General features: G+C 43.1%; 1 protein-coding gene across 1 annotated transcript in view; it reads left to right on the top strand.

Moving 5' to 3' along the window:
* The window catches only part of FOXRED2 (FAD dependent oxidoreductase domain containing 2), a 799,110-nt gene that overhangs the window by 492,665 nt on the left and 279,717 nt on the right, over positions 1-26,728 (top strand). Inside the window, exon 5 of the mRNA XM_044075330.1 lies at positions 11,362-11,528. Coding sequence (XP_043931265.1) covers positions 11,362-11,528 — 167 coding nt within the window. The remainder of the gene's footprint in view (positions 1-11,361; positions 11,529-26,728) is intronic.

Below are 26,728 nucleotides of genomic sequence, written 5' to 3'. Positions count from 1 at the left end.
TGCAGCTGTACTTTTCAGCCTGCTGCAGGTTATGTACTATTATGTTTCAGGTGGGACATCTTTATTTCAGACTTGTTTCATTTTTATGTTTGGATTACAGGCTGCATCACACTTTTGTAATCAAGCAATACTTGCAAACCCTCTTACACTGTTACTTGCACATTTTATTAATTAGTGACTACATTGCACTCTTTTGCTAACTGTCATACTTATATATTTATTTACAGTTACAGGGAGAGAATTACTGACCTGCCTGGTGGTGCAACTGTGCCAGCCTATCGCCATAGGCTCTACGGTTCGCAGAACGGACACCTGCAGCTGTAATATAAATAAAGTAATATTGGAATACACATCTCCATAATATCAGCTAGGTTAATTTCTTACATAAATAATTACATGTAACTTACTCAGTAGTGGGGCGTTGGGCATTTGCCTGGCCTCCTGGATCCAACGGTTCAGTTGGTCCTGCTTCCGTCTCTTCAGGTCCGCATGGTGGTGACGGACCTGCTCACCAGTCCTTGGTATCCCTGTGGCACTGGTGAGATCATGAGCCAACCGGTCCCACACCTCAGCCCTATATGCTCCCCACAGGACCTGGCCCTGCATGAGTTGGGCCTCATGATTGTGGACAAGGAGCCAAACCATATATTTGGACTCCTCAACGTCCCACCTCTGTGCTCGAAAGCAACTACCCTCACCTACACCTGACATTCTTGCTGCAAGTCGGTTCTACAATCAGTTATGCTGTGTATTCCCGCCTATGGGGCTTATATATGCCGATTTTCCCGCACTTATCTGTGATTGGCCAATTTGGAATTGTATCAGCTTCACAAAACCTGCTTTGTCATGCTCCTCTTTCTATTCATTCCTATATATATGCTATTACTGCACTTCTAAGTGCAACTGTCATGGCTTAGTGGTTCAGTACCTTGACTATGGTGCATGGTATCCTGGGTTCGAACCTGGCCACTGCTTTTTATATTTTATGATTGTCTACACAGGCTAGGAGGTGTGTCTGTATAAAGGCAGTTTTGTTACAGCTTGCTCAACATTGCCCGTCGGTTAGCTTGTTGGCACGGTGCGCAGCTCCGCGCAAATGGGGTACGCTGGTTTACGCGTCATTTCGCTGTCAGCACGCATATTACGCTCAGCTCAGCTACGGGCACACAGTTTCAGAATGTTACAACACTGCTCAACCCCGGGCACACATTTTACACCTGTTAAACCACTGCTCACCTACGGGCAGATATACTCAGCTTGTTAGAGCGTAGCTCCGCTATAGGCACATCTGATTTTTTTTTTTATCTCACATTTCTTCAAAATATATGGCCCATTTCATTACATTTTACATAAAATATAATTTTATATGTGTACATATATGTCAGGGACTTGTTTTGTGCTTATTTCACTGAAAATAAAAATTGATGTTGGGGGGGGCTCGAACCATGACTGCCTGCTCTTCAGCCGACGTCTCTACCGCTACGCTATTGCTTCTTGGCTTACTTTGCATATTTAGTTCTTATATGCTTTTCCACTGACTGCTAACTGTAGCTAAGCTACGGGCACGCCCGCGCAAACGAGCGCACTCACGGGCAAACATCTTTACAATTTAAAAAAAATTATAAGATGTTCATTTGTACATTTTATCTTCATAGTCTGTGGGGGCATGTGTTTTGTTGTGTTTATTCACATTTACATGGGCTCTATCATGGTGGTTTACTTTCGGGACTTTTACTCTTCTGGGGGCGTGTCCGTTTGCAGGGCTCGGCCTACGGACACGCCCTCTACTGTCTTCCACGGACCGTGTTAGCCTTAGGTGTGATTCAGCATGCCCTCATGCATATGCATGACATGCTGACATCACACCGTTTAACTGCAGCCTCAGTGTAAGCCTTGTAACTCTTATACGGAGGCTTCGTGAATCCTGCCCAATGTTTTTCAAAAAAAAAAGGAAAAGGTTCTTTTATGAATGTTAATTGAATGACATCATTAAATATTTTAGTATTTAAGGGGAAATTACAGATGTTGTAGTAGATTCTGATTAAATCCCTGCTTGAAGGGAAGAAAGCCCTCAATCTGAATTTTTGTGTTTTTATTGGATGTGGATTTGTTGTTTCATAATAAACCGGAGGAATATATGTGTGTGTGTGTGTGTGTGTGTGTGTGTGTGTGTGTGTGTGTGTGTATATATATATATATATAAGTCCATAAGCCAAGCCAGTTTCCCTTTTGCTTGAAATAACCTATCCATTTGGTTTTAGATTAGCCTTATTCACCCCACGGTCAATAATTATATGTTACCCATAATTAAAATAACTGGGATTATGACATAGAGCCATAGATAATTTAAGGAGACCCTTACATGGGACAAAGCATTTAAGAGCTGTCGCTGTTCATCAGTAATAAAGGGAGCAGTCCTGGGGTAAATTTTCTGTTTTCCATCCATAGATCTAAGTTGGGCTTGAAAAGCCAGTAATGAACTTTGTTTTATGTGGATGATAGTCTCTTTCACAGAAGTGGTATCCTCTGTGAGGTATACCTCTCCCTTCAAACCATTTTGTTGGTGTTGTAAAAGAGGCATCAATCCTTATATGGAGTATTTCTGATGCCATTTGACTTGCTGATGTGCAATAAATCCATCAGTAATGAATCTGAGGATTTTTTATATGCCAAACACAGGACACCTCTTAGCAGTCAGTAAAATATCTGTTACAGTGACAGGGCTTGGGCCTGTCCATATAGGACATGCTGTTTAGACCTTTTATCCCTTCAGTAAGGTATCTCTGTGGGCATTCCTATTGTTGCATGTACCTAAACAGATACATTCCAAAGGGGGCATTATATTCAATGATCGGCTTAATGAGGGCTAAGTAAAGGGAGCAATGGCATCCCTAGATCTTGACACAATCCCTTTGTTTATAAGCTGTGCAATATAGAAGGACTTTCTTACAATAGATACATGTTGGTCAAATGATGTCACTGACCACATAAATTCCCAAATCCCAAACAGCTGGGTTAACTCTTAGGTGTGTATTGTAAATGTGGTGTTTCCCTGGGGTAGATGACTTCGCAAGGGATACAGTAATACATTATTTTGGCATTTAGTTTCAGTGCATGATTTTGACACCAGTTATTTAATAGAGACAAACCCTCCTGCAGGATGGCTGTCATTTCGGGATTAAGTGACTGCTTCTAATTTGCAGTCATCTGCAAACATTGTCAGCCAGAGGCCTTTGGTATTAGCTTTAGAAACATAGTTGCCAAACAGGAGTGGTCCCAGCACAGAATCCTTAGGGTCTTCACTGGTGACTGGTCTCTTTGTGCAGGTAGCTTCCCCTATTTTGATCTGTGGTGTCCTATCTGCGAACCATTTTGCAATCTAATGGGTGAAGTAGGGGTTTATTGCTATTTTTCTACTATGCCAGAGTAGGGGATTGTTTCAGAAACGTTGGCCAAGTCGAGGTATCTGGTGTGTGTTTTGTTACCTTCATCCATTTCTTTGTTGATCTTTTCAAAGAAGTCTGTCAAATTGAGTAAGCCTGACCTGCCTGTGATGAATCCAAACGTAGGTGGGTCCTTATGGATTAGTTCCATGATAAGTCTTTCCAAGGCTTTGCATATGAGGCTGGTCAGACTTATGGTTCTTTAATTGTAGAGCTCTTTGGAAAGCCCCTCCCCCTTATGTAGGGTAGTGATTGTAACTATTCTACATTTGCTTGGTATAAAACCTATGTGGAAGTTAAGGCTGAACAGTGTTGTCAGGGGGTGGCTAAATCATGCTTTATGCTATTTAAGATGTATCCAGGAATATCATCAAGACTCATCAGCACAGTATTTTTAGCTTTTAATAGCGTTTTCAGAATTTGGTCTTGTGTGATAACAGGAGGCATGTCAGTTTCAGGTATATCTTGTACGATAGATGGAGGGAAGAGGGCACTAAAGTTTGAGCTGAATTTATCTGTCAGTAGGTTAGCATTGTCTTTAGCCTCATTGCAAGTAACATTGTTCACAGTCAGTTTAGCTCATTGCCTGTGGCTTGGGTGGCTATTTTGTCCTCAAATTTGGCTTTGGTAGATTTTAAGCAGCCCAGAGTTATCTACCATGCTAGGAATTTCTTTTTTTTTGTTGATAGTATAGTTCCACCAAAGGGGGGGTTATTTCTTGGATTTGTCTCTGCACTTATTCCTGCAGGGTACATCTGCAGCTCTGCAGCTATTTACATGTTGGTGTAGTGTGTGGTGTATGTTTCCGTGCATTCATTGGAGTTGACTGGCCTTTGTGAGGATTTAAAACTTGCCCAAAGTATTTCTTAGGAGTAGGTAGTTTGTCTTAGAGAAGTTTTTAAAGGTACACTAGGTTGAATGGGTCTCTTGTTTTACTTTTATTGGGTTGAAGGAGTCTCTGGTTTCAATTTTATTTCAAAGGAGACAGTTTTATGGTAACAGCTAACAGGTGATGAAAATACACAAGGGTTGATGCAAGATGACCCTATATTAGTGAGGGCAAGATCCAAGATGTTGTTTCCCCAGTGTGTACTCTGATTAATTGTTCCAGGGCATTTATATTGTCAAAGTCCAGGAATCTCTGTGCTTATGCACTAGTTGTGGTGTAGTTTTCCAACTCTGTAGTTGGATAATTGAGATCACCTAGGAAACTGGTATGGGACTTAATACTGAGTGATTCAGGTTACTTTAGACAGGCTTTGTTACTTTCTTCGGTCATAGATGGAGTTCTTTAGCTAGCTAATATATGGTACGGGACCTTTCTGATGGTTATTTAGATGGTAGCTAATGTATGATACGGGAACTTTCTGATGGTTATTTAGACACAAAGAAGCTGTAGTGCTTTGTGCTGTTTACCAGTCTCTCTTCTGAATGAAGATTGAGACATCACTGCCTTTTTTTCTCCTCATGCTCAGTAGTTGGTGTAAACATGTGAAAGGCTTTCTAGCCATGCACAGCCAGAGTGGTTGCAGCCATTTTGAATCATGTGTCAGGGACTGCTCAGATTTCTACACCCTCCAGGGTGAGGAAGGATTGTAGGGAGTGGAATTTTCTTGTTTAAGATCCTAGCATTGATCAATAACACCTTCATAGTTTCTTTTAGTTGATTCATGTTCGTAGTTTTATCAGGTTGGCATTGCTTAAAAAAGGCGGTGTAAAAATTGTGTCTTTGCCTTTAATCAAAACTGTACAATGGATGAATGCAGGCCATCCCTGGTAAAGCAGAATGGTCTGTTAATCACATCCTTCCACGCTGACTTATATTGAACTTACTTTAAATGACACCAACAAGTTAGCCAGTTATTGAAGTCCGTTATTGTTTACTCGTATTGTTGCATCTTCCTTGGGGAAGGTAGAATGCTTCTCACTGCTAGGCTGTTACCTTCATGGGATACACAGTTTGAGAGCTCCTTCATCGCTGTCTTTATATAGTCTAGAGAGGTGCGATGTTCTTCATCTCACATTGCTGCAGTCCTAACACTTGGGTAGTCCGCTGTCCCTCGGTCGGCCCGAATATCAGAGTATAAGGCTGATGTCGGTCAGGGCGCATTTGACTGACATCAGAACGTCAGGGTACAAATGCACATGACCGACGTCATATCCTCAGTCTTTTTTGCCGCATGGTCCGATGCAGAAGCAGTGTTGCAAGTGCCGTTCGGCGTTCTGAAATTTTTCGAATTCGGAGTTTCAGACCGAAGTCAGAGTTGGTTAAGTACCCCGTTGGGGAATATTTTGGTTTTTTCTTGCCTCAGTGGTTTACCGGATGTCAGAAAAAGTGAATAACTGTATTTCTTGTGGGAAACAGATACCGCATAGGGATTACCATAATTTGTGTATACCTTGTTTGGGACCTGAGCACGACGTTGTTGGGTGCCGCTTTTGTGCTAGGTTCAATAAACGCACTATAAAGCGGAGGTTGGATTGTGCCAGGTTGGTCTTTGGGAAGCGGTGCAATTACAAAATGCCGTCGGATGCTCCGGCTTCCTCAAAGAAGCGCAAGGACAAGGCTGTTAAACCTAGGTTAGAGGAGTCGTCCGAACCGGACGCCGGTTCTTTAGAGGCGTCAGTGGAACCGGTGGTTCCGAAGGAGGCCTCTCTGGAGTCCCAGGGAGAAACTCTGCTTTTACAGGATGTGGCCTCCCAGGAGGCAAGTCAGGCTACAGGGGCTTCTCAGGTTACTTTACTCCCCTCCCTTCCTAAGGTGTCTAGGCCCTCTTTCTGCTTCCAAGGCTTCTCCTAGAGGCAGGTCTAGTTTAGCTGCTGTGGGTGTCACTCCTAGTTCTTCAGGTTCTGTGCCCAAGAAGCACATGCTTAAAATGGCAGAAGATTTAATTACTTTAATTAGAGGCTCTATGCCCCCTCCTGATAAGAGGCCTAGGATGGAGCCAGTGTTGGGGGATTATGAGCAGGCTTCAGATGTGTCTGAGTCTTCGGCGGAAGATTTGCAGGAGTATTCTCATTATTCTGACTCTGATGTTGATGATTCTACTCCTTCTGCTTCTCCTCCTGAGGATTTTTCTTTTTCAGAGACCCTTCACTCCATGAGAGAGCACTTTAAATGGGAGGGTCAGGACTTCTCTGACTCTAGGAAAAGGCTTAGGGAATTTTTGTTTTTACCCCAGCATAGGCCTTTGGCTATACCTCCTGTTTTGACTGTGGTGGAAGATGTGTTTGCAGAGGCTTCTCTTAATCCTGATTCCTTGCCTCCTGCTCCTGTTAAACCAGATAGGTATTACAGGGTGCCTGAAGCTCATAAGTATCTTTTTAAGAGTCCTAGGGCAGACCCAGAGACTGTTAGCCAGGGGCCCAAGGGTGTTAAGGCTTCTGTTGTCAAGAATCCGGTTCCTGCAGATAAAGAGGCCAGGGCCTTGGATAGATGGGGAAAGAAAGTTGATACTTCTTCCACCCTAGCCATGAGTGCTTTGAATTGCCAGTTTCATATGTTAAAATATCAAAATTATCTGCTTTCACAGTTGAAATCTAAGGTTGATGCTCTGGCGGAAGGTATTGGTTGTAAAGAGTTACAGGATTTAGTGCATGTTTCTGAACAGGTGGGTAAGCATTCTTTGCAATGTGGTTTTGATGCTGTACAGGCCTCCTCTAGGGTGGCTGCCACTGGGTCAGTTCTTCGCAGGCATGCCTGGCTGAGGGATCAAAATTTATCTGACCATGTTAAAACTAGGATTTTGGATGCCCCTTTGCAATCTGATGTCTTGTTTGGTTCTCCTGTTGAGGCAGTTTTAAAGAAAATGGAAGACAAGGCTAAGTCTATGCAGACTGTTAAAGATTTTTTGCAGGTTCAGCCTCCAAAGTTTAGTAGAAATTGGCCTACTAAGGGGTGGACGTATCCTTCTTATGATTCCCAGTCTAGGGGTAGATCTAGACGTGGCAGGGGCAGAGGTCAGGGCTCTTTAGGCCTAGAACAGGAGTTCTCCTGCACAGTCTTCGAGTGAGGGCAGGGGTCAGTCCTTTCGTAAACAGACCCAATGACCTACCTTTTCAGCTGCCAGAGCCTTCTCGCCTGGCGGCACCTTTAGGAGGAAGGCTGGCACTTTTCAAAGAAAATTGGAGTTTGATTACCCAAGACAAATGGGTACTGGATATCATACATCATGGTTACAGGTTTTATTTCCATACCTTGCCTCCTTTCAAAGGCATGCCAGACATTCCTCCTCCACAAAGAATGGAGGCTCACAAGCAAATTACACTGTTACTCCAAATAGGGGCCATACAGCCGGTTCCCATGCCAGAAAGGGGCCTAGGATTTTATTCTCGCCTGTTCCTAGTACCAAAGAAGGGGAACACGTGGAGACCAATTTTGGATTTATCCATCCTCAACACTTATCTGGACATTCCCAAGTTCAAAATGTTGACGTTGCAGCAGCTTTTACCTCTGCTGGGCAAAGATCATTGGATGGTAACTTTGGATCTCAAGGAGGCTTACCTTCATGTTCCTATCAGACTAAGTTGCAGTAAGTATCTGCGTTTTCGAGCTGGGAATTCTCACTATCAGTTCTCTGCATTGCCCTTTGGCTTATCTACTGCCCAGAGTGTTCACGAAAGTTCTGGCTCCAGTGATAGCTTTCTTCAGGCTAAAAGGAATACAAATCTATCCTTATTTGGACGACTGCCTGATTCTGGCTCAAGAAAGGGAAGAGCTTCTTCATCATTTGGAATATGTGATAGCAGTGCTAAGATGCCTAGGGTATTCTGTGAACGAAATAAAGTCCAGTCTAGTACCCTCTCAGGACATGTGCTTTCTGGGTGTGAGACTGAATACAGCATCCCAGATGGCCTTTTAACCCCGGACAAACAAAAGAGTCTTTCCCTTTACTTCCATCAACTATCTCATCAGTCCGGGCTGACTGCAAGGACAGTCCTTCAAGCCTTAGGGTTCATGGCATCTTGTATTCTGGTGCTTCCCAATGCCAAACTGCATATGAGGAAGCTACAATGGTATCTCAAAAATGTATGGACACAGCACTGCCAGGATCTGGACACTGTCATTCAAATAATACCTTGCATTCAAATGGAATTTTTGTGGTGGGCTCAGGAATGTCACCTAAACAAGGGACTCTCTGTGACCCGGCCAGAGGCGAGTCAGATTTTAACGACAGATGCCTCAGACAAAGCTTGGGGAGCTCATCTAAATGGAAAGTGGATACAAGACAAGTGGCCTGCCAGACTACAACATCTGCATATCAACATGAAGGAGATGTTAGCAGTCCAGTTTGCATTAATGGCTTTCAAGGAATTACTTCTTCCAGGGCAGGTGTTGATTCTAACAGACAACACAACTGTCATGTGGTACATCAACAAGCAAGGGGGAACGCATTCTTATCCTCTATGCAGGCAAGCAATTGATTTTGTGGGAGACTGCTCTCAGTTTACAGCTCAATCTTCAGGCAAGGTTTCTGCCAGGAGCACAGAACTCATTAGCAGATGTGTTAAGCAGACAAATCATGGATCCCCATGAGTGGAAACTGGATCTTCATGTATTTCAGAAATTGACAGTGTCCTGGGGAACTCCAGACATAGATCTGTTCGCTTCTCCACTAAACCACCAGCTGCCAAAGTTTTGCACAAAGCGGTATCATCCCACAGCTTGGAAAGTGGATGCTCTTTCTTTCAGTTGGACAAATCTTCATGTGTATGCTTTTCCACCTCTGCCTCTCCTCTCAAAGGTACTTCTGAAGGTCAGACAGGACAAGCCAAGGATGATTTTGATAGCACCAGATTGGCCTCGGCAGCACTGGTACCCACTACTGAGAAGTCTAGTACGGAAGCCTCCATGGCCTTTGCCTTTGATTCCACATCTGTTGTCCCAGGAGGACAGCCATTTGCTCAATGTCAAACTTCACTCTCTTCACCTAACAGCATGGCATATTCTGTTTTAAACCATAGAGGGTCTCAACTTCCACAACAAGTTTTGAATGTGATTTTGGAAGCTAGAAGGCCTAGTACAAGGAAAGTGTACGCAGATAAATGGAAGAGATTTTTGTTTTGGAGTGCAGCTAAGGATTTGGATGTTTCTGAGCCTAATTTAAGTGTGGCTCTTCAATATCTTACTGAGTTATTGGACAAAGGTTTGTCCTTCTCTTCTATTAAGATTCATGCTGCAGCAATTTCAGCTCACTATGACTGTGACCCACCATTGTTTTCTCATCCTTTGTTCAAGCAGTTTCTTAGAGGGGCTAAGAATTTAAGACCCCCACGAAGAGCTCCTACTCCTGCTTGGGATCTCAATTTTGTGTTGGAGAAACTCACTCTACAACCTTTTGAACCTGCAGCGTCTGCTGAGTTGAAGTATTTGTCATGGAAGACTGCTTTTTTGTTGGCCATTACCTCTGCAAGAAGGGTTTCTGAATTGCAGGCCCTTATGGCAGTTGAGCCTTTCTTAATTTTTCATAAGGACAGGGTATCTTTACGTACTAATCCTTCCTTTATGCCTAAAGTGGTTTCTAGTGTGGCTTTAAACCAAACTATTCATTTGCCTACTTTTTATGCAAATCCCCAAAATAAAGGGGAAAAGATTTTGCACACTTTAGATGTACACAGGCAGTTGCGATATTATTTGGACAGAACTAAAGGGTTCAGACAATCTCAGCAGTTATTAGTTTCTTTTGCTTTGTGCTCTCAGGGCAAGCCCGTGTCAAAACAAACTATTTCTAAGTGGATTGGATTTTGCATTGCTTTCTGTTATTCCCATCATGGCAAGGAGATTCCAGCTGGGATTAGGCCTCATTCCACTAGGGCTACTGCCACTTCAACAGCTTTTTGAGGGGTGGCAACTAAGGATATTTTGGAGGCAGCCACTTGGAGTTCAGTGCATACCTTCTCTAGGCATTACCACCTTCCATTGTACTCTAAATCCAGGGCTGGGTTTGCCACTGCTGTGTTGCAGGGCATTCTGGCAGCTCCTGCTTCATTATAGTTTAGCCATCCTCCCTTACCTCTGCTTTGGGATTCTACCCAAGTGTTAGGACTGCAGCAATGTGAGATGAAGAACATAGTACAGTTTTGTACCTACCATAAATGTAGATGTTCGAAGATCCACATTGCTGCAGTCCAATTTACCCTCCCTCCTTCCCTCTGTAGTTTGAGGTGGTTGTGTGGATTGGGTTATACATCTGAGGTATATTGTGTTTATTGTATATATTGTATATATTGTACATATTCTTGGTGTTAGGCTGGTTGATTGTTTAGCTGTTGCCTATGGGTTTGGACCTTTTTCTTTAGGGTCTTCTGACATCTGGGGCAAGAAAAGACTGAGGATATGACGTCGGTCATGCGCATTTGTACCCTGACGTTCTGATGTCAGTCAAATGCGCCCTGACCGACGTCAGCCTTATACTCTGATATTCGGGCCGACCGAGGGACAGCGGACTACCCAAGTGTTAGGACTGCAGCAATGTGGATCTTCGAACATCTACATTTATGGTAGGTACAAAACTGTACTTTTCAAATCATTGACACTCACACATACTGTTACAGAGTCATACCTGTACTTGCTATTCAAGGACCTGAGAGCAAGTGTGATCTGACTGTTTCTTTATGCTGGTCCATTATGTATATAATTATACTATTTTGTTGGTTTTGAATTATTACAGCACCACATTGCTGTGTCTTTTTGTACTTACAAAACCATAAACGTACCCTCAGCTGCACTAAAGTAATCTTGTCACTTGGAGGGGACTGTGTCATTATTTCCAGTTTGATGCCTTGATGTTTTCACACAGTGCTGTATTATTTATTTCCGTTAAGTAAAGTGAATGCTTAACCAGGTAAGGTAGTGTTTGATTCTTGTAGTGTATGTACCATTAAATTGAGTTTAATGATTTGATTATGTTTGTTATAGTGGCACCAGACCTCTATCTGCTAAAGGACTCAGGAATAAGTACCCCCAGATTAAAATGAATTATGAATCAGTTACAACTCCAGGAATGTTTGTGATTGGAACAGCTAGCCACTCTATTGACTTTAGAAAATCTACCGGAGGTTTCATCCATGGATTTAGATACTCAAGTAAGCAGTGTTGTTTAAATCTTGAATCTGGCAATGTTTCAGTTTTCGGATATGCAGACTCATACTAGTTATGCAATAAAGTGATGATGAATTCTAATTTGTTTATAATTTTTGTTTAATGGCTAGGCAGTAAGTCTTGTACTGGTATATCAAAATGAGGAGAAATTAAACTCCCATGACAGTAGTAGGGTACTGACTGCATTGTTTTTGTATTGCTTATAGTGATTGGGATTAAGCTACAGGAAAGAAAACTGCAGACGCTGTTTACCTTTTCTGTAGATCTGTAAGAATAACAGACTTAGTCTGTAGCTCTCTTTCTTCTCTCCCATCCCTCCCTTTCTGACTAAGTTTACCATCTAGTTTCTCTCATGCACAGCAGTGTTTACAACCTGTTAGTATTAATCTGTTTCCTATAATTGTTATTCAGTGTCTAGTATGTCCATTCATAATTACATTCTGTTTAAATACTCCATGTGTCTTCTGTAATGGCATCCCTTGTTTGCCTGTTTTTAACCTACTTTTTCCATTAGTCTTTTCTAGACATGAACATCTCTGTCACGATATTGTTTTATAAGGAACCCCTTTCTTTCTGATCCTTTCCTACCACATTTTTGCTTGGGCTGTTCTTAGCAGGAATTCCGGCTATAAAACAGCCTGGATGAGGAGGATGTTCTAGTTCCAGATGGAGTTTCCAAAGTGCAGTTTATTACTGACACCAGCCATAGCTTTTCTATTTCATTCACTGTTACAGGAAGTCTGTGCAGGTCCTTGCATGTCCTTCAGCATTTGTGCTGTCCTTCTGCTGTCACTTTTTAGCATGTTTCCGGCGCTACAACCAATGTCATGTATTCTGCCCGGTGTAAATTAAAATGTATTCACTCATGAATATGTTAAAATTGTTTGTCCGACACAAGCTGTTAACACTTTCCAATCATAAACCATTTAACTTGTAGTTGTCTCTTGACTAATATTAATTCTAAAATGCAGATTCTGTAAATACTAACCTTCAGAAATATCTAAAAGAAATGTGTATTTATCACGTTGCAGAAAGTAAACTGTCTCCTTTTCTCAGATACTCTTTAGACAAGAACAATTTTGTATAAAGGAAATATTACCAAAAATATAATGTCTGATTGAGAGTAAAACAGATGCTAGATATCTAATGGTATCCCCAGATTATGATCTTTTGGGAAACTGTTAACTTACTCGGTGATGTTCTGAATGGGACATTGGAAACCTTTCTTCCCAGAGACTGACGCTATATTTTGTTGAAGGGCTGACAGCAATTGAGTTTTCCTTTGTTACTGACTTCATTTCAGGTTATAGCAAATTAAGCTTGCCAAAACGCTAACTCTTAATAATGAAGTACTGTTGAAGGCAGGTAACCTTTGCAGGACTCCATACCTCAGAACCATATAATCTTCAATCAGATAGTTTTACTGTGACTCTTGAGTCCAAAAACAGTTCTAGATGGTGATGTTTGTTTTGACAGTATTCTCATCATCAATTTTGGAAATAAGGATTTATTTCTGCCAGTTAGTGTGTAACGGAAGGCAATTGTCTAACCCTTATGTATCAGATTTTGTAATGTGTGTTGGATTGTATACTCCATTCCTCCAGCTGTTGACCCACCAACTGGTGCTGGTACCAGTAGTACCAGGGACAAATTGGAGACACCTGAATCTCTGATGCACAGAGTGGGATTGCATATAACTTGTAATTCAGTAGTTCCGTCCTTGAGACTTCAGTCACAGTAGCATCAACAGGAAGACATAGAATGTGTCTTCTTCTTCTTCTTTAGGCATTTTCCCGGTTAGGGGTCGCCACAGCGGATCATCTGTCTGCTCATGATTAGCAGTGGAGTTTTACGGTGTCGAGTTGCCAGTCTGGCACCCAACCTCCCACAGAAGGCTCACACACGCACACACTCACACCTAGGGCCAATTTAGAGTGTCCAATCCACCTACTGCATGTCTTTGTGATGTGGGAGGAAACCAGAGCACCCAGAGGAAACCCACGCGACCACAGGGAGGACATGCAGACTCCACACAGAAGGCACCCCAGCCGAGAATCGAACCGGAGAACCTTTTGCTGTGTAATCAGCCTTATTCTAATGATATTTGACTAGCCTTTATACTGTTGCAGCGTACATTCTTTTTTACAGGATACATAATTACTTTTTAATTGATTTGGAAAAGGAAAACAAAATTAGATGCCTGGGCAGGTAGCTGTGTGGCTGTTTTGCTACGCAGTATCCTAGAGTTTTTTTAGAGAAAGACTTCTGTGGAAGACTGCAGCACCAGCAGGAACAACGACAACTGCAAAAATGAAGGGGGTAAGAAGATATCTTGGTCTGCACAGAGATAGTACCAGCAGTGGAATAGGAATAATAGATAACAAGCTGCCCCTCCCCCCATTCCAGCTGCATTTTCATCTGATAAGGTGGGGGGCACAGTACTTACAGACATGGTTGCAGATACAGCAAACAAATGGGTACTGCAGTTGGTTTTTAGAGATCACACCATAGAATTTGTACTTATATTTTTGCATGTTTTTTTCTTTGCATTGGCTTCCAACTGTTATCTGTTCTATGATGCAAATGCCCTGTCCATTGTCTGTTAACAACAGATGGTTATGGGCAAGCATCCAGCCAGCCATCAGATGTTCAAAAACACAGTGCCTTACTGGTATATGGGTAGTAGTGCCCTACTACCCTCACTCTGGCTGGATGTCAAAGCTCAGAATTCCTCCCCCTGCTTGTCTGTGGTGGTAACGGACCAATCAGCTGCCAGAAGTAGGGAAGTCCGCTATAGACAGCAGTCCTTCAGTTTTGATCTAGTGCCGGTGGAAGAAAAGGATCTTTGAGAAGACTGTTCCCTTCTGGCTTTTTTTGACTTTATAGCTCAGATAAAAAAAAATCATTCCTCCATCTGCCTTGTTCTGTCAGTGCTTTAAATGTGTTGAATGCTGATTTGTTTGTTTCTTCAAAAAAAGTCTATGTCAAAGATAATTGTTTTCATTTGGTCTCAAAACATGCTTTAAAAAAATGGCTTGGAGGGAATGATACTATTTATAGAAAAGTGGCATTGTCAGTGGTAGTATAAGAGGTAGGCTTGCTGGCATAGTCAGAACCTTTCTGGTGAGTTTAAACCTGAGGACGTCCTTCTGTTCTCATGTTGCAGTATTCAAAACCCTTGGGTTATCCTCTGCTAGCTACCCAAATGTCCAGCCAGTATACAAAAGCTTCTAGTCACTGCTAGGTACATGAGATGTCTAACATTGGCCGAGGGTGCATGGGCCATAAAAGTGACGTCTGCACGTGCCTCTCCTCAGAACTTCTCTGCCACCAGTGAACATCAGCTCTTCTTGCCATCGGATCTTTGAATTTAAAAGATAAGTACCCCGTTAGAGCAGTTTTTTCTGATTCTTTTGGGTCACTGGATGCCTGTTTAGGTTCATGTCATCCAGGAAAGGAAAGTGCAGGTGCGGACGGCAGATTCCCCCATAAGGACGCCCACTTCTCTGTCTTTTCTGCCTAGGGCCTACACACGACCATCAAATTTGCACAATCTCTCAAGCCTTCTTACCTAAGACACTCTGCACTTGTCTGCACACCCTTAATATTTACTTAGAAAACCACTGTCTTAAACACCTGGCTCTAGCAATGGAAGAGCCATCCGGTCAAACTGTAGAGCCACCCAGAAAGAAAGCCATAGTTTCCAGGCTCCTCCACCCAATGTCCCTCCTGTGGCCAACGTTCACCTGGAGGAACATTCAGAATCTGCCGATATAGATATAGCGGGTACCATTCTGAAGGCTGCAGAACCTAGGGAGGAATGCACATCTGTGGAGTTCTCACAGATGTTGTCCGATGAAGATGAGGGGGCACCTCAGCTTGTTATAGCTATATAGATGGGCTGTTCCACTGCTTCAAAGCAAACATAATCTAGGCCCTCCTTAGACCCTATGCCCTCTAGGTCTTCCCTGAAAAAGAAGCAAAAGACTAAACATGTCTCTCCCCCCCCCCCCCTGCAAAAACCCAACCAGACTGGCAGGCCTTTTCCCAGAGTGTATTTAATGCTTTTATGTCCCTAAGGCCTGCTATGCCTGCATCTCCACAGGCTGGTCCCCACTTATTAGTCCCAGGTCTCAGGTCGAGGACACTCTCCAACCTGAAGCTGAGGATTCCTCAGACTCTTCTTCGGAGGCTTATCTTAATTATGTGTCTCAGATGCCATCCCCTCTTGGGTATGCTTCCCCAGAGAAGGACGCTGCTGAGACAGACTCCCCAGGAGAGGACCTCACCTTTGGTGAGACTATCTAAAAAATGAGAAAATATTTTGTGTGACATTCCTCTGAAATGTCAGAGGTCCAAAATAGATACTATGAGCTCTTGCAGATGGACATTCCTGCTTCCTCTACCATTCCTCCAGTCTTACCAGCCTTCTTGGATGCTTTCAATGTGAAATCCTGTGAATCCTGATTCCCAACCACCTGCCCCTAGAATGCCTGACAGGTTCTATAAGGTCCCTGAAGGGGCAACATTCCTGATTAAATGCCCTGTTGCAGACCCTGATGCTGTTACAGTTTCTGCAGATAAACCATCCAGACTGCTTCCCTCTACCTCTGTCCTTCCCACAGACAAGGACAGTAAAGGAATGGAGTGCATTGGCAAAAAAAGGTTACACTTCTGCTACCTTGGCCTTTAGGACAGTAAATTACCAGATGCATATGTCTAAGAATGCCCTGGCCCTTTTGACTCAGGTTACCAAGCTTTTGGGAGATCTCCCTGACTCACCTTCCAAGGCTCAAATATCTAGCCTCATCTCATTGTCTTCTCAAGTCACAAGACATTCAATTAGATGCAGCTGTGATGCTGCAGAAACCTCTGCCAGATCTGCAGCCTCTTCCTCAGTCCTTAGAAGATACTCATAATTAAGACTACAGCCCTTACCTGATGATATTAGGCCAAACTCCCGGCCCCGCTCCCCTGGATAGCTCTGCCCTTATTGGGACTAAAGTGGCTGAGCTATTCAAGACCCTTCAACAAAGGGGGAAGAAACTCCAGGACCTCAAACACTCATTTGTCTCCCCTATCGCCAAATTTCATAGGAACTACCCTACCAAGACCCAGTTCAGTAGAAAACACTCTGCTCCAACCCCCCCCCCCCATTCTAGGAGCAGAAAGAGCACAAGGAACCAGCAGACCTAGGTTTCAGGACAGGGCAGGTAGCCTGTGACCACCTGCCTTTGCTGTCCACCCCCTAGACTCCATTTCCCCTTTCCCTAAGGCTGTCACCATCTTCCAGTTTGGCAAAGCATTACCTCAGACAGGTGGGTCTTGTCCATTATAGAAAAGGGTTATTTCATGACCTGGATCATCCTCCCCTCTTTAAGAGGCATCCCATAGCCACCCAAAGACTACCTTTCCCTTTTCCAGCCAGTCTTAGACAGCCTCCTTTCTCAAGGAACCATACAACCCGTTCCCTTGACAGAAAAGGGAAAGGGCTCTTCATAGTCCCAAGGAAGGATGGACCATGGAGACCTATCCTGGATCTCTCCCACCTCAGCCTTTTCTTGCAAGTACCCACCTTTCATATGCCTACTCTCCAGACCCTCTTTCCCTTGGTAATGCCTCTGGGATTTCTAGCCACCTTGGACATAAAGGATGCCTACCTTCACATCCCTATAAAGCCCAACTACAGGAAATATTTATGTTTTTCTGTGGGTTCCTCACATTTGCAGTTCTCTGCCTTGCCCTTTGGAGACTCTGCAGTTCCAAGGGTATTCACCAAGTGTCTGGTTCTAGTGATTGCTTATTGCAGGGCCCAAAAGATGCAGATTTTTTGCATACCTGGACAACCTCCTGATACAGGCAGAATGTTCAAGAGCCCTACACCACCAACTACACAAAGTTATCTCAGTCCTGCAGGCACTGGGATTCAAGATCAGTTACCCCAAGTCCAACCTAAATCCCTCCCAGGACCAAGTTTTCCTGGGGTGCAAAATAAGGACTGATGAGAGCATTCCTTCCACCCCAAAAGGTCGAAAACCTAAAGCAATACGTGTTCTCTGTCATCCACGCCACTGCTATGACAGCCAGACAATATCTCAGATTACTGGGTCACATGGCTTCCATTATTCTGCCATTGACAAGACTCCACAAGAGAAAATTGCAGTGGTACCTGAGGTCCATATGGACCCAGCACTCACACCCCTTGGACTTCAACATTCCCTTCCTTCCATGCCTAAGGAAGGAGATCCTGTGGTGGTTGGACCAAGTCACACTAAACCCAGGACTTCCCTTACAACCCCTTTCCCCAGTTCAGGAGATGTGCACAGAAGCCTCAGATCTGGACTGCAGAGCAGCTTTGAGTAGCCGGAGGGTGCAGGGTACCTGGTCAGACACCTTCAGGCGGGAGCATATCAACATCAGGGAAATGAGAGCAATCCTGTTTGCCTTGAGAGCCTTCCTACATATCCTAAAACATGGATCCCTGAAATTGTCACAGACAACACTACAGTTCTATGGTATGTGAACAAACAGGGGGAACAAAATCCTACTTGCTATGCAGACTTGCACTTCAGGGGAGCTGGCAGCTCAACAAGGAGTCACTCTGCAGGCAGTTTATATCCCTTCAGCACAGAACACTTGGGCAGACACTTTGAGCAGGTCCATGTCACAATCCCACAAAAGGATGCTTCACAGGGATGTTTTCATTGACATTGTCCACAAGTGGGGTATGCCACAAATAGATCTGTTTGCCTACCATCTGAACAGACAGCTACCAGTATTTTGCACCAGGCTACCCAGTCCCCTAGTGAAGGCAGTGGACGCCTTTTCAGTCTCATGGAAGGGGATATTTCTCTATGCATTCCGCCCTTCCCACTACTTCAAAACGTCCTACTGAAAATCCAGCAGAACAAACCAAAAATCTTATTGATGACTCCCTTTTGTCCACGAAAGCATTGGTACCCCTCCTTCTGCATTTAGCCAGGGGCAGTCATCACAAGTTACCTCACAGAGTGGACCTTCTCATACAGGACAAGGGATCCCTAATCCATCCCCACGTGGAATCTCTGAACCTAAATCTGTGGGTGATAAAAGTTTGATCCCTTGCAGATGCCTTTACACCGAGGATGTGCTAACAGTCCTGCAGGAGGCCAGAAACCTAGTACTAGGGGAGATCTTATTTGTCCAAATGGAAAAGATTCTCCATGTAGTGTCTACAAAGACAGCTAGACCCACTTCAAGGAGAGGGCCCCTTAGTGTTGTCCTATCTTTGTGAACTCTTGCAAGCAGAGTTGGCATATTCCTTTGTTAAAGCCCACATCGCTGCTATTTTGGCTTGTCTGCCTCTTGGCCCCCCTCTAGCATCCTGCCTTCCTGCAAAGTTATTCCTCAAGGGAGTACTGCATCTCAGGCCCCCCAGGAGGGCAGTTCCACCTCCATGGCATCTAAACTATGTTTTAGAGAAGCTCATGGTTGCTCCCTTTGAGCCAGCATTTAAAGCATCTCTGAAATACTGTACCTGGAAGACTGTACTCCTGGTGACCCTGACTTCAGCTAGAAAGTGTCAGAGCTCATGGCAACACCTCCCTTTCTCCTCTTCCACAAGGATAGAGTGACCCAGAGGACCAACCCCTCCTTTATGCCCAAGGTGGTCAATGAACTGTCCTTAAATCAACATATTCACCTGCCCACCTTTTTCCCACATCCCCAGAATGACATTGAGAGAGTCTTGCATTCCCTTGATGTTCACAGACAGCTTAGATTTTACCTTGACAAGACCAAGTCCATTAGGAAATTAGAGCAATTATTTGTCTCCTTTCACCCCAGAGCTCTGGGAAAAGCAGTGACAAAACAGATAATTTCGGCCTGGATTTTAAGGGCTGTGTCCTTTTGCTACACCTACCATGGAAAACATCTAAATTCAAAAATTAAGGCCCACTCCACTAGAACCATAGCTTCAGTTGGAGCCTTCTTTAAAGGACTGGACAGTGCTTCCCTTCTAGAGGTGGCTACATGGACATCTGGCCATACCTTCACTAAACACTACAGACTGGATCACATCTCCAGATCTAGAGCGGGATTTGCTTTTGCAATCCTACACGGTTTTGTGGAAAACAGTTCAATGCCACCCCCTCTTCTTTCCTTTGAGCTTTGGTACTCACCCAATGATTTTGAATGCTGCAACATGAGAATAGAGGGACATAAATAGTTGTGTAAAATCTTACCATAACCATAGATGTCCTTCTCTTCCATGTTGCAGTATTCATTCCCTTCATCCTAATCCCCTTTTTTTCAATTAAACTATCCCTTCTCGGATGACACAGGACTTATACAGCTATACTGGGACTGGGGTCTGACTGGGGCATTCAGTACTGAGGAAAGGTATGTGCAGACGTCACTTTTATGGCCCACGCACCCTTGGCCATTGTCAGATGTCCCATGTAATGAGCAGTAACTAGAACCTTTTGTATGCTCGCCAGATGTTTGGGTAGCTAACACAGGGGATAACCCAAGGGTTGTGAATACTGCAACATGGAACAGAAGGACATCTATGGTTATGGTAAGATTTTACACAACTATTCTTTATGAATGCTTCACTTGAGTCTGATTGTGTGTGTTTGTACAGCAACTAATCAGATCTTTAATCACTGTGATGACAGAAGTGAACAGAGACAGGATTGTTGAAAATGTTTAATTTTCCATAGTTTTTCTCCTTTAAGCAGGTTAATTTTCAGCAGTGTTCCATGCAGAAGTTGCAGCCAATCAAGGTATTAAAGGTTAACGGCAGGTTCTGCCATGCCTGTTTAGAGGGCTTCCTTTTTCAAAAAGGATATTTCCCCTTCTTACCTGTGACTGTGCCGAGTCATGACACCTGACTTAAAGTCCCTCTCTGGGTGCCACGTCTCTATAGTTAACTCTCAGAAGGGTGGCCTGACTGTCAGCTGTTTCCAGCAAATGGGTGCTCAGCCTCACTAGCAGGGCTTACAGGTAGCAGTGGTATGATCATTTGATGCCACTCTAGGGTGCTCCATCTCACCTTCAGACCTGACTTTGTTATTCCCTTGTAAATGCTGGTCACTGGAATCATTGAAGTGGCCCTTACTTTGGAAAGATTTGTTGTGTCTAGTCTGTACTTTCATTTTTATGTTTGCCCTTTGGGCTATCCAGTGGACCTCAAGTGTTTACCAAACTGCCATCTAGGGTTCAAGTTGACCCCCCCCAGTAGTCATGTTTAACACCTTCAAAAAGACTGGTCTTTCTGGAGTCAAAATCCTGTCTTACCATATGGTGTTTGTGGAATTCTCCAGGAGGAAAGTCACCTTGGCAGAGAATTCCTAAAAATTGTTGGATAGAACATGTCCTTGATTCTGTTGATACCACTTGCCCATCTTCTCATGAGGAAAATTCTGTGTTATGTCCAAAAGTGTTGGATCCAGCACTTTCATTCTCTAGAATCCCATTTACTGGTGCTGCCTTTTTTGCAGACAAATATTACATTGTGGAGAAAAGAGTTAAGTGTTAATGTAAGATGACTTTTCTCCTCCCTGCTGCCAGTGCAGTCTGTGTCAATGAGGAAGTAAGTGCTAGCCACTTGGAGGCCTAAGGACGCATGTAAGCACATCTGTATCTGGAGGTATTGGTGGTAGTTTACACATTGAAAATCCTTTACCTCCTTTTGAATCTGGGTTTTCTTCTGGTGGTTACAAACTGCACCATAGCCTTGCAGCACCTCTCCATTATTCGGAGTATGAGGTCTTATCCTTTGTGCCAGATAGCACAGATTGCCTGAGATCTGGCTTCCAGTATTGTACTTTTCAGGCATCTTCCCTTCTGTCAGAGTAGAATGTTGTGGCAGACAGTCTTAGCATGTCCTGGACAGACCTGCGTGAGTGATCGCTCAAGGCAATGATGTTCCAGGATCTACTCCAGATGTGGGGAATGCTTCAAATAGATCTGTTCACCTCTTTTCAAAACAGACAGCTGTTGAAATTCTGTTCTACCTTTGCAGACATGCTTGGAGGACAGATGCATTGATGTTTGCCTTGATGTTTTTGTATGTGGTGCACCCTTTCCACTGATTCTAAAGGCAGTTCTGAAGGTTCAACAATAAATGCCAGATTCCATTGTGGTGACTCCCTAATGGCCTAGGCAATCTTGGTTCTCCCTTTTAATGGTATTGGCCATGGACAATTAACACTGACTTCCTCACATTTTGGATCTACTCACACAGTCTCAGGGGCAACAGGTGCTTCCTGATTTTGTTATTTATTTATCCTTTGCTGACTTTCATTAGTTAGTCCTTCTATGACAGTGGCCTCTTTTCAAAGCAGACCTGATGGTATTCATACTGTCTTGGGAAATTTAGCCAGGGCACTAGGGAACTTGCCCTACTTTTCATAAGTGCAGTTTGAGCTTTTGTATTCACCTGCATTATCACCGACTTAGGCAGATTGGGCCTTGGTTTACTGTCTCAAAGATATGCGCTACTAATACCTGTTACAGTTTAAAACATCAATCAGTAAAAAAAAAAGAAGGAAAAAGAAAAGTCTACAGCTACTGGACTTTGCGTCTGATATTTTTGTTTATTTGGCATTAGTTGGAGTGTCTTTTTGTTGTGAACTTTACTTGTATGAGGTGTTGAAAAAGCCATCATGAAAGGTGCATATATTTTAACTGAAGCTTAAGGATAGACATCTACTGTACAAATCATAATAATTTGTTTATACAGTTGACAAGGTGACTGACTGTGGTGGTGGTGCTGAGGTAGCGTTGTCACCTCACAGTAAGACGTTGTCCTGTTCCATTCTCAGCTAAAGCGTCTTCTGTGTGGAGACATGCGTGAATGGGCATACCTTCATTGAAGGTTGTGCGTCAGGGCCAGCAACTCGGCACGCAAAAAATCTACTGCCAGTCATTAGCAGACCGGAGTTCCTCTGTGGCGACCCCTAACCAAGAAAAGCCAAAAGACACAACAACAACAACAGCTGTTGACAAGGAGACTGCATTTTGTGTCAGTATAGTGTTTAAATGAAAATGAAGACTTTAACGTACAGTATATGTTATGAATGTGAACACCTGGCAGTTTATAAAGTATGAATGATGCTGCTGCAAGAAATGGTAATAAAACTAAAAGTACCCTCAGTCATGCGTAAGAATTGTTATCTTTGTAGATACTTATGCAATCCCAAGTTTGCAAGGAAGTGCTTTCCAAGAAACATGGTGGTTTTAAAAAATATTTATGCACATTGGCATCTTTAAAAACTCAGCTATGGGTTTAATTTTATTTTTAATAGTATGACTAGACTAAGGCATTAAAAAAAACTCTGTTAAAAGTGTCAGAAGCTTTTAGAAAGATTTTTACTGAGGGTTGCAAGCCCCATGCATACATACATAAATAAAAAAATATTTGAAACATATCAAGGCTGTGGCTTTCTTGATGCTAATTTTCAGACACACACACACCCACTTATGAAAACATAAAATAAAATTACAAAAACTGCAACTAGTATTGAAGACTAGGCTTGTTTTGTGGAATAATTCCAGCTTTACCACAAAAACAAAAAATTATATACACACACCTTATACATACGTATATGTACACACTCACTCACTCACACACACACACACACACACACACACACACACACACACACACACACACACACACACACACACACACACAGAGATTTTAAGCATTAGCAAGGTCTTACAAGGAGAGATATAACATAACATACATATATGTGCCTAACTCCAGTTCTTTACATATCTAAAACACTCCATAGATATCTTAAATGCAGAGCAAAAAGGCCTTATAAATTTTGATTGGGGTGAGGTATATGTGTCATAAATTAGGAAAAAGTAGTAAAGACTATAAACCAAAATATGTTATTTCTCAATGGGATAGTCAAAACTCTACCAGTCTACAAATTAAAAGATGGAGATGAAATAAGAGTAGCCTTTTAGAAACATAAACTAGTAAGAGATGAAAGTGCAGTGCTTCATACTTACAGGACTGCAAAAAAAATGTTTCCCCAAAACTGAAAAAAATGGCTTGGATGGCTATTGAAGTTTTAACAGCTGAGTAGATTTCAGACCACTAAGAAATGTTAAAATATAAGATTGGTGCTGCCTATATTGTGTTGGCATTTGAGGATGCGACATGAAGGGATTGAACAACAAATTAAACTGGGTTTTACATTCCTCTGCAGAGCATTACAGCCTTACACGTTTCCAAAAAAATACAGCATTTGAATATACTGTAAACCAGAAAAGCTTGTCAGTTTAACAGGACCAAAGAAAAGTGCAGTTGTGTAAGTTGAACTTACCATAGTAGTAGATGTTCAAATGAACATTGCTGCAGTAGCTGTAATGGCCAGCCAGCTTCCAAAATTTGAAGGTACATTCCACACGCCCAAAAAGTATGCAGCTTGAACTGAACTGACTAAAAGACAAGTTTGGGTGGAAAGCCCTTCGGAGCTTTCCTGCCAGCAGAGAGAGGGAGGCTGAGTCCTGAAAGCACAATACTAGGAATGACAAAAAAAAAAAAAAAAACATGCACACTCTATCCTGGCATAAAAAAACAAAAAAAGAAGGGGGCGGAGGGAGGGAGTGGCTACTGCAACAGTGATCATTCAAACATCTAATGTTATGGTAAGTTCAGAGTACACAACTGTACTATGTTTATCATATTGATCACTGTTGCAGTAGCCTTAGCTATATGGGTAGATTACCATAGCTAACTACATTTGGGAGGTGGAAGGAGAATTGTCCAGGAGCCCCTGTAGAATGGTCCTAGCAAAGCTTCATGTGGACCTAGAGAAGGAATCAAGCTTGTAGTGCCTATTAAAGGTGCATTCAGAGGACCAAGTAGCAGCTTCTAGAATCCAAACCTTTCCAGAAAGCCAAAGATGAAGGAAGCCAAGGACCTGATTGGAAAATATTTGTTTTCTTCTTCTTCTTCTTTTGGCTGCTCCCATTAGGGGTCACCACAGCAGATCAACTGTTTCCATTTCTTCCTGTCCTCTGCATTTTGCTCTGTCACACCAACCACCTGCATGTCCTCTCTCTCCACATCCATAAACCTTATCTTAGGCCTTTCTCTTTTCCTGTTACCTGGCAGCTTCATCCTTAGCATCTTTTCCCCCAATATACTCTGCATCCCTCCTCAGCACATGTCCAAACCAACGTAATCTTGCCTCTCTGGCTTTGTCTCTAAACCTTCCAACCTGGGCTGACCCTCTAATATACTTATTCCTAATCCTGTCCATCCTTGTCACACCCAGTGCAAATCTTAACATCATCAGCTGTACCACGTCAAGCTCTGACTCCTGCCTTTTTGTCAATGCCACTGTCTTCAACCCATATAACATAGCTGGTCTCACTACCCTCTTGTAGACCGTCCCTTTCACTCTTAATGATACTCGTGTGTCGCAAATCACTCCTGACACTCTTCTCCACCCACTCCATCCTGCCTGTACTCTCTTCTTCACCTCTCATCCACACTCACCATTACTCTGAACTGTTGATCCCAAGAATTTAAACTCATCCACCTTCGCCACCTCTACTTCCTGCATCCTCACCATTCCTCTATCCTCCCTCTCATTCACACATACACATTCTGTCTTAGTCAGGCTGACCTTCATTCCTCTTCTCTCTAGAGCATATCTCCACCTCTCCAGGGTCTCCTCCACCTGTTCCCTACTCTCACTATAGATCACAATGTCATTTACAAACATCATAGTCCACGGGGACTCCTGTCTGATCTCATCTGTCAACCTGTCCATCACCATTGCAAATAAGAAAGGGCTCAGAACTGAACCTTGATGTAATCCCACCTCCACCTTAAACGCATCCGTCACTCCCACTGCAGACCTCACCATTGTCACACTACCCTCATACATATCCTGTACCACTCTTACATACTTCTCTGACACTCCCGACTTCATCATACAATACCACAACTCCTCTCTAGGCACCCTGTCATATGCTTTCTCTAAGTCCACAAAGACACAATGCAACTCCTTCTGACCTTCTCTGTACTTCTCCATCAACACTCTCAGAGCAAACATCGCATCTGTAGTGCTCTTTCCTGGCATGAAACCATACTGCTGATCACTAATCATCACGTCCTTTCTTAACCTAGCTTCCACTACTTTTTCCCATAACTTCATGGTGTGACTGATCAATTTAATCCCTCTGTAGTTACTACTGCTCTGCACATCGCATCTGTAGTGCTCTTTCCTGGCATGAAACCATACTGCTGATCACTAATCATCATGACCCTTCTTAACCTAACTTCCAGTACTCTTTCCCATAACTTCATGGTGTGACTGATCAATTTAATCCCTCTGTAGTTACTACAGCTCTGCACATCACCCTTATTCTTAAAAATCGGTACCAAAGCACTTTTTCTCCATTCCTCAGGCATCCTCTCACTTTCCAAGATTTCATTAAAAAATCTAGTTAAAAACTCCACTGCCATTTCACCTAAAACACCTCCATGCATCCACAGGTATGTCATCTGGACCAGCAGCCTTTCCATTCTTCATACTCTTCATAGCTATCCTTAATTCTTCCTTGCTAATCCACTGCACTTCATGATTCACTATCCGCACATCATCCAACCTTCTCTCCCTCTCATTCTCTTCATTCATCAGCCCCTCAAAGTACTCTTTCCATTTGCTTAACACACTCTCCTCGCTTGTGAGTACATTTCCCTCATTATCCTTTATCACCCTTACCTGCTGCACATCTTTACTAGCTCGGTCCCTCTGTCTAGCCAATCGGTACAGGTCCTTTTCTCCCTCATTAGTGTCCAACCTTTCATACAATAAAAGGCAATAGCCTTTGATAATTATTTGGAAATGGTCTGTTGTGGCACAGGTTGTCTCTGCTTATATTCAAAAGAAAAGAACAGTTGATCCAAAGACCTAAAATATTTAGTTCTGTCAAGATAGTACCCGAGTTGTCTGTCTGCATCCAAGGTATGGAGTATTCATTGTCCGTCATGTTTAGGCTCAGGAAAGAAAACGGGGAGATAGTTTGGCTTAAAGTAAACTCTGTCTCAAAGAAGCACTTCCCCTATGGAAAACGAGCTAGAGTTGACTCAACATATGAGCTTGCAACTCAGATACACTTTCTTGTAGAGGCCAGAGCAATCAGTAAAACTGGTTTCCATGTTAAGAAC

The sequence above is a fragment of the Protopterus annectens genome, chromosome 1.part1 (assembly GCF_019279795.1).
Source record: "Protopterus annectens isolate FY-2018-M chromosome 1.part1, PAN1.0, whole genome shotgun sequence".
Taxonomy (NCBI): domain Eukaryota; kingdom Metazoa; phylum Chordata; order Ceratodontiformes; family Protopteridae; genus Protopterus; species Protopterus annectens.
The sequence above is the reverse complement of the archived record's forward strand: the minus strand, read 5'-3'. Positions and strand labels throughout refer to the sequence as shown.